The following is a 9,417-nucleotide window of genomic DNA, read 5'->3' as shown; positions in this document are numbered from 1 at the left end:
CTCTAGAGCTTGTGCATGTTTGTTACTTCCAATGGAGGTGAGTGCGCAAGTGGCATGACGCGCTCGCGTCTTCCAGTAGCACACAGTTGGATGAATGCCGCGAGCGCACCACGAGTCACATGGCAAGAACCGACCAATCAGCTTGTATAGAATATCCACATTTCGGTAGACTAATTATCTCAGACACTGAACACCCAAACACTGCAGTGCTTTGTACCCCCAACCAATCCAAATAGGGTCAATAAGGAGCTTCTGGTTCCAGGGGTTTTCTATGGGAAATAAATAAGCATAATAAACCATTTCTGGAAAATGTACCTAAGCTACAAACCTACTATGTAGATATCAGAGAATACTTTAACTATAATGCACTATGTGGTTTCAAGTAAAAAAACATGCGTCTTGCACTTCATCAAATCTAGTTTTAAAAGATATTAAAAGTTTCTGTATACATTTCATGTTATTTATTATTCATCTGCGATGTTTCCCACTCTTCTTGCCACTTATTTTAATATGTGGCATCCATTAATGACACTATCCAGCATTTCCATTGTGTGCATGCTTATATTAGTGCAGACTGATTCAGTAACGAGACTCAGAGATCACAGCAATCAGAGCTTTTATTCTCATGTAATCTCCATCTGTAAGGCCGACGCTTCAGCGATTATGGAGCAACACAATGGCTAATCTACAAACTCGGCAGCTAATGCACAAGCCCTTATTTAGGTTGTGTTTGGGGCCTCGTCTGGGATAATTAGCTATTGGTTGGCAATGGGAACACAATGGCGTTCGACACACAAAAGCACAATGGCTTCATTTAGGGTGCCTGATATATTCCGTGGTGAAAATGGCTCAGATGTGTTATGGGCGGAATGGTTTAATAGTATAATGTGCCTAGCAACAGTAACATCACATTTGGAAAGCACATGCACTGCAATGCAAAGCAAAAGATGCTATGACCTGCAATAAAATGCAATGCAATAACATGCAATTAAATTAAACATAAAAATAAAATCAAATGCACAGCAATGCAATGCAATAAACGAAATAACATGCAATATAATGCCATGCAATAAAATAAAATCCATTGCATTAACATGCAATTCAAATTTTTCTTTAAGTATATAAATCAAATAAAATGCAATAAAACAACTATTTATTTACTTTCTGGACATGCAATTATTTTTGGTTCTGTTTGGGGGCTCGTCCGGGATAATTAGCTATTCGTTTGCGATGGGAACACAATGGCGTTCGACACAAAAAAGCACAAATGCTTAATTTAAGGTACCTGATATATTCTGAGGTGAAAATGTCTCAAATGTGTCACGGGCAGAATGTTAATAGTATAACGTTCCTAGCAACAGTAACATCACATTTTGCAGCACATGCACAGCAATGCAATGATATGCAAAAAAAAAAAAAAGCAATGCAATAAAATGCAATGCAATAAATTAAAATTCAATGCAACAACATGCAATTAAACAAAAAAAATAATAAATAAATAAAATAAAATGCAATGAAATTAAAATGTATTTATTTACCTCCTGAACATCCCATTATTTACGTTGTATTTGGGGGCTCGTCTGGGATAAGCTATTCGTTTGCAATTTGAGCACAATGGTGTTCGACAGACAAAAGCACAAAGGCTTTATTTAGGGTGGCTGATTTATTTGGTGATGAAAACGGCTCAAATGTGTCACGAGCAGAATGGTGTATTAGTATCACGTTCCTTGCAACAGTAACATCACATCTGGGCGGCACACGCACAGCAATGCAATGCAATTACATGCAATAAAAGGCAACTCACTAAAATGCAATGCAATGCAATAAAATATATTTTTTATGCAGTTACCTCCTGCACAAGGCATTATTCAAGTTGTTTGGGGGGGATCTTCTAGGATAATTAGCTATTCTTTGGCAATGGGAACACAATGGCGTTCAACACACAAAAGCACAATGGCTTCATTTAAGGTGCCTGATATATTCTGTGTTGAAAATGGCTCAAATGTGTCACGGGCAGAATGGTGTGAGAGTATAACGTTCCTAGCAACAGTAACACCACATCTGGGCAGCACACGCACAGCAATGCAAAGCAATAAAATGCTGTAACATGCAATTAAATGCATTAAAATCCAATGCAATAATAAAAAATTAAGTAATGTAATAGTATAATGTGCGTAGCAAAAGTAACATCACGTCTGGGCAGCACACTGACAGCAATTCAATGCAATTACATATACTAAAATAAATATAGTAATATAAACATTTTATTATTTACTTCATGCACTTGCCATTATTTGTGTTTTATTTGGGGGCTCGTCCGGGATATTTAGCTATTCGCAAGCGACGGGAACACAACATGCAATGAAATGCAACTAAAAATGCAATAAAAAACATGATAGATTTTTATGTATTTACCTCCAGCACATGCCATTATTTAGGTTCTATTTGGGGGGTCATCTGGGGTAATTAACTATTTGTTGGTGATACAAAATCACAATGGCTTCATTTAGGGTGCCTGATTTATTTGGTGGTGAAAGTGGCTCAAATGTGTCACGGGCAGAATGGTGTAAGAGTATAACGTTCCTAGCAACAGTAACACCACATCTGGGCAGCACACGCACAGCAATGCAAAGCAATAAAATGCTGTAACATGCAATTAAATGCTTTAAAATCCAATGCAATAATAAAAAATTAAATAATGTAATAGTATAATGTGCGTAGCAAAAGTAACATCATGTCTGGGCAGCACACACACAGCAATTCAATGCAATTACATATACTAAAATAAAATATAGTAATATAAACATTTTATTATTTACTTCATGCACTTGCCATTATTTATGTTCTATTTGGGGGCTCGTCCGGGATATTTAGCTATTCGCAAGCGACGGGAACACAACATGCAATGAAATGCATCTAAAATGCAATGCAATAAAAAACATGATAGATTTTTATGTTTTTACCTCCTGCACATGCCATTATTTAGGTTCTGTTTGGGGGGGTCATCTGGGGTAATTAACTATTTGTTAGTGACACAAAATCACAATGGCTTCATTTAGGGTTCCTGATTTATTTGGTGGTGAAAGTGGCTCAAATGTGTCACGGGCAGAATGGTGTAATAGTATAACGTGCCTAGCAACAGTAACATCACGTCTGGGCAGCACACGCACAGCCATGAACCCTCCAGGGTAAGCGGAAATTGGTTTTATAAGCGCAGAAAGGCCCTTTGTAAACAATGTGTATATCTGAGATCTCAGACGTCCTTTCATGAAAGTGAAGCGGCTCTTTGTAAAAGTGTTTTTCTTTGCGCTGAGGGCACAAGGGCGGCAGTCTTCCTCCGTAACGCGCCGCTCGCAGGCAGAGGAGGCTGTGTTGACAAGCAGGGTTTACTCATGGAAAAAGCCCACAATGTGCACTCTGTTCAGAGACTGACTTTGGATGCTAGTCAGCGCAGAACAAAGCCAGCTCAGTCCAGCGGCCCCTGTGTGCCTTCTTTTGGGGTAAGCCCTCTGGTTTAACATCGATTTTCAGCATAGTTCACGTGAAGAGAAACAATGAGCCAAACTTCTGGCTGCAGCGCCGGCTGAGACTTTAGCGCTGTACTGAATGGGAGTCTGGAAGTGTCAAAACGTTAAACACCAAGCCTGGCTTCAGCTTTGACATGTAAGATGAGCCAAAATGACATTCAAGGTGGGCAATGCAATGAAATTAAATGCTATAAATTGCAAAATCTGACCAATCACTACAGAGTGGAACTTTCTGACAAATCGGAGTAGAACTATGTCACCAATCAGAGCACAGTTCAGCCAACTGGCCAATCAAAACAGAGTGAAGATTTCTGAAAAATCCCCCCAAAAAATATCTGACCAATCAGAGCAGAATTCAGCCAAACAACCAATCAAAACAGAGCAGAGCCTTCTGACGAATCAGAGGAAAACAAACTCACCAATCAGCAGAGTTTAGCCAACTGACCAATCAGAACTGGGTGAAGATTTCTGACAAATTGAAGTACAACTATCTGACCAATCAAAGCAGACTTCAGCCAACTGACAACGAGAACAGAGCAAAGACTTCTGACAAACTGGAGAAAAAATATCTGACCAATCAGAGCAGAGTTCAACCCACTGACCAATCAGAACAGTGTGGAGAATTCTGACAAATCAGAGTAGAACTATGTCACCAATCAGAGCAGAATTCAGCTAAACAACCAATCAAAACAGAGCAGAGCCTTCTGACGAATCAGAGAAAACAAACTGACCAATCAAAACAGCTATCGTCCAACTGACCAATCCGAACAGAGTGAAAGCTCCTTACAAATTGAAGTACAACTATCTGACCAATCAAAACAGATTTCAGCCAACTGACCAATAAGAACAAAGTAAAGCCTTCTGACAAATCAGAGAAAAACCATCTGACCAATCAGAGAAGTTCAGCAAACTGACCAATCAGAGCAGAATGAAGACTTCTGACAAATAGGAGAAAAACCATCTGACTAATCAGAGCACAGTTTATCCAAGAGACCAATAAGAACTGAGTGAAGACTTCTGATAAATCAAAGAAAAAACACCTGGCCAGTCAGAGCAGAGTTCAGCTAACTGACCAATCAAAACAGAGCAGAGCCTTCTAACAAATCAGAGAAAAACCATCTGACCAATCAGAGCAGAGTTCAGCTAACTGACCAATCAGAACCATGTGAAGACTTCTGACATATGAAAAAAACATCTGACCAATCAGAACAGATATTGTCCAAGGGTCAAACTTTAATTTGATGGCCCGTTTGTTGAATTAAGTTACATTGCATCTACATGCTAACTAATTCTCATTAGATTATGAGTAGACTGTTATGGTCGGGGTTAGGGTTAGTGTAAGTTAACATGTACTTGCAAGGTTTCTTATAGTCAGTTAGATGTCTGTTGAAGGAGCAATATCAGCAGATATTAAGCAGACAGTCTACTAATACTCAAATGGACCATCAAAATAAAGTGTTAACTGTCCAGCTGACCAATCAAAGCAGAGTTCAGCCAACTGGCCAATCAAAACCGAGTGAAGACTTCTGACTAATCAGAGAAGAACCATCTGACCAATCAGAGCAGAATTCAGCCAACTGACCAATCAAAACCGAGTGAAGACTTCGGACATATCAAAGAAAAACCATTTGACCAACCAGAGCAGAGTTAAGCCAACCGACCAATCAAAACAGAGCAAAGCCTTCTGACAAATCATAAAAAACATCTGACCAATCAAAGCAGAGTTCAGCCAATTGACCAAACAGAACAGAACAGAGCCTAACCACTCAGAACAGAGTTCAGCTAACTGACCAATCAAAACTCAGCCTGGAGACAGCCTTCTTTTAGACGTTTACAAATAAAATATGAATGTTAACAGAATGATGCAATACATTCATTTATTCATTTCAAACACTTTTGTGAGTGTCAATATACAGTAGATGGTTCTATATGAGATGTCATTATATGTTGCATGCAATGACAACAGTTGTTTTCTAATATTAAACAACACAACTGAATGGGAAAACCAGCTAAACTCTCTCCGAACATCTCTTAGTCAGTAGTCAGTATGAGGATCTGCAGTACCGCATGCATTCACAGCATGGGATGTTTTTTTTTTTCTGTCTGTGAGATGTTCTGGAGCTGCTGTATATCCGATCGATAACACATGTGCGCAGAGACATGAACGGACACCTGATCACATGTGCGCCGTATGTGGTGGAAAGCTGCTTTTCCTTTCAGGGATGATTGTGTTATATAAGCTCCACACACACACACACACACACACATTGAAGCGTTGATAACAAACAGACACTCATGCAAAACAAGCTAATGATCAACAGATGTGTTCTTGAGTAATTGGCGCACAAGCAGCGCTCAGTGTTTGGTTGCTGGAAGGGGCGGCACTGTACTGTAAGAAAAATTCAGATTCTCTTTTGACAGATGCTGAGATTAAACATGATTCCTTCAGCTACACAAATCTGAACTCTGAGCCAATCACTTTTCATTCAGAGAAACGGACAACACTCCCACATCGGCTAGAATACTAATAAAACATCAACAGTTTATATTGCATTACTATAAAAACAAACATTGAGAATATCTCAATATAATCTGCTGAGAGATTAAAATTAATGTGCTATTTAAACAAACTCAGTGGTGTCATCTGACCAATTAGAATAGGACTATTTGAACAAATAGGGCAGAGTGGAGCAATCCATTAAATCAAAGTAAAAGAGGGCTACCTGGCCAATTAGATCCAAATACAACCATTAGAGCCATTAGAGCAGATTGACGCCATCTGACCAATCAGAGCAGAGGAAGACCCTTTGGCCAATCAGAGCAGAGGAGAGTCATCTGACCAATTAGAGTAGGGCTACTTGACCTAACTGAGCAGCGTGAAGCCATCTGGAGAATCAGAGCAGGGGGGGGGGGGGGGGGGGGTGGGGGGCAAATTTAACCAACCAGAGCAGAGTAGCAATGTCTAACCAGTCAGAACAGACTCAATCAGCATTGAGTAGAACCATTAGACAAATTAGGGCAGATCAGCACTAATCAGAGTAGAGTACAGCCACCTGACCAATTAGAGCAGAGTACTGCCATCTGATGCCATCTGACCAATCAGAGCAGAATAGAGCCATTCAGAGAAGAGTAGCACCATTGGACCAATAAGAGCAGAATAGAGCCAATCAAAGAAAACCCCCATCTGACCAATCAGAGCAGAATACAGCCAATCAGAGAAGAGTACCGCCCTCTGACCAGTCAGAGCAGAATAGAGCCAATCAGAGAACGATAGCTCCATTGGTCCAATCAGAGCAGAATAGAGCCAATCAGAGAACGGTAGAACCATTGGACCAATCAGAGCAGAATAGAGCCAATTAGAGAAGAGTAGCACCACTGGACCAATCAGAGCAGAATAGAGCCAATCAGAGAACGGTAGCACCATTGGACCAATCAGAGCAGAATAGAGCCAATTAGAGAAGAGTAGCACCATTGGACCAATCAGAGCAAAATAGAGCCAATCAGAGAATTGTACCACCACCTGACCAATCAGAGCAGAATAGAGCCAATCAGAGTACAGCCACCTGACGAATCAGAGCATAGTAGAGCCAATCAGAGCAAAGTACAGCCAACTGACCAATCAGAGCAGAATAGAGCCAATCAGAGAACGGTAGCACCATTGGACCAATCAGAGCAGAATAGAGCCAATTAGAGAAGAGTAGCACCATTGGACCAATCAGAGCAAAATAGAGCCAATCAGAGAAGTGTACCACCACCTGACCAATCAGAGCAGAATAGAGCCAATCAGAGAAGTGTACCACCACCTGACCAATCAGAGCAGAATAGAGCCAATCAGAGTACAGCCACCTGACGAATCAGAGCATAGTAGAGCCAATCAGAGCTGAGTACAGCCAACTGACCAATCAGAGCATAGTAGAGCCAATCAGAGCAGAGTACAGCCAGCTGACCAATCAGAGCAGAATAGAGCCAATTAGAGCAGAGTACAGCCATCTGACCAATCAGAGCAAAGTAGAGCCAATCATAGCAGAGTACAGCCACCTGACCAATCAGAGCAGAGTACAACCGTCTGACCAATCAGAGCAAAGTAGAACCATCTAACCAATATAGGCCTCTGACTAATAAGCAGATAGTCAAACTATTTGACCAACAAATAAGAATAAAGCTAAGCCATCTGACCAATCAGAGCAAACGAGGGCCATTTGACCAATCAGAGAGCTCTCAGAAAGGCTGGGTTTAGAACTGTTTCGGACGCTGATTCTGCTGTGGATTATGAGAATGTGAAAGTGTTTTGACTTTAGATGGATGCTGATGTACTGTAGGAGAGCAACAACATTGATTTCCGGATATTTGAATAATGAAATGATGAGGGTTACCTGCAGCTCTTTGGCACTGGCTGCGGTTGGAGAAGCTGAAGTGATCGTAGCAGCTCTGAGACGAACACACACACCCGTCAGCTGTCAGATTACAGCCAGAAAAGACACACGCCGGGCTGGCAGCAGGACCAACAATCCTGTCCCTGTGTCTGTGGTCATGACGACGGGAGCCTGAGAGACAGACGGCTGCAGGTCAGACACCATTAATAGATTTATAAGCCATGATAGAATAGAGTATAATAGAATAGAATACAGTTGAGTAAACAGAGTTGAATATAGTAGAGTAGAATAAAACAGTAGAAAAGAATAGACTAGAATAGAACAGAGTAGAATAAAGTAGAACAGAACAGAGTAGAGTACAGAGGTATAGAGTAGAATAGAATAAAGTAGAACAGAGTAGAGTACAATTGAGTAGAACAGAGTAAAATAGAGTAGAATAAAGTGGAGTAGAATAGAGTAGAACAGAGTAGATTAAAATAGAACAGAGTAGAATAGACTGGAGTAGAATAAAATAGAACAGAACAGAGTAGGGTACCAGCGTATTGAGTAGAATAGAACAGAGTGGAGTAAAAAAAAGAGCAGAAAAGAATAGAGTAAAGAGCAGATACTGCTACACCATCTACAATAGAGTAGAATAGAATAAAAAAAGAGAAGAATAGAGTAGAAAAAATAAAACAGAGTTGAAGTATAGAGTAATAAAATAGCATAGAATGGAACAGCGTAGAGTAGAAAAGAGCAGAGCACAATAGAGTAATATAGAGTAGAGTCAAATAGAATACAATAGAATGAAAGTAGCAGAGTAAAACATAACTGCGTAGAGTAGAATAGAGCAGAGAAGAATAAAGTAAAAAAAGAGTAGAGTCAAGTCAAATAGAATAGAGTAGAACAGAATAGAGTAGAGTAGAATAGAGTAGAAAAGAATAAAGTAGAACATAGTAGAGTAGAATAAAGTAGAGAAGAATAGAGAAGAACAGAGTAGAGTTCAGTAAAACAGAAAAAGTCTAGTAAAATAGAATAGAGTATAACAGTAGAATATAAGAGTAGAATAGAATAGTGCAGAATAAAATAGAGTGGCAAATAGTACAGAAAAATACAACAGAGTAGAGTAGAAAAGAGTACAGTGAAAAAGAGAATAGAGCAAAATAGAGAATAGAGTAGAATAGAGATGAAAAGAGTAGAATAGAAAAGAGATGAATAGAGTAGAACAGTAGAGTGGAGTAGAATAGAACAGAATAGAGTAAAATAGAGTAGAAAAGAAGAGTAGAATAGAGTAGAGAAGAATAGAGTAGAATAGAACAGAATAGAGTAAAATAGAGTAGAGAAGAATAGAGTAGAGAAGAATAGAGTAGAATAGAGTAGAGAAGAATATAGTAGAGAAGAATAGAGTAGAGAAGAATAGAGTAGAGAAGAATAGAGTAGAGAAGAATAGAGTAGAGAAGAATAGAGTAGAGAAGAATAGAGTAGAATAGAGTAGAATAGAGTAGAGAAGAATAGAGTAGAGAAGAATAGAGTAGAGA

The 9,417-nt window shown here is 39.5% G+C and overlaps 1 protein-coding gene across 1 annotated transcript in view; it reads right to left on the bottom strand.

Annotated features, from left to right (window-relative positions):
• Positions 1-9,417, bottom strand: part of LOC130244138 (cysteine-rich motor neuron 1 protein-like) — a 106,044-nt gene that overhangs the window by 78,328 nt on the left and 18,299 nt on the right. Inside the window, exon 3 of the mRNA XM_056476420.1 lies at positions 7,901-8,071. Coding sequence (XP_056332395.1) covers positions 7,901-8,071 — 171 coding nt within the window. The remainder of the gene's footprint in view (positions 1-7,900; positions 8,072-9,417) is intronic.

The sequence above is a fragment of the Danio aesculapii genome, chromosome 17 (genome assembly GCF_903798145.1).
Source record: "Danio aesculapii chromosome 17, fDanAes4.1, whole genome shotgun sequence".
In the NCBI taxonomy this organism is placed as follows: Eukaryota; Metazoa; Chordata; class Actinopteri; order Cypriniformes; family Danionidae; genus Danio; species Danio aesculapii.
The sequence above is the reverse complement of the archived record's forward strand: the minus strand, read 5'-3'. Positions and strand labels throughout refer to the sequence as shown.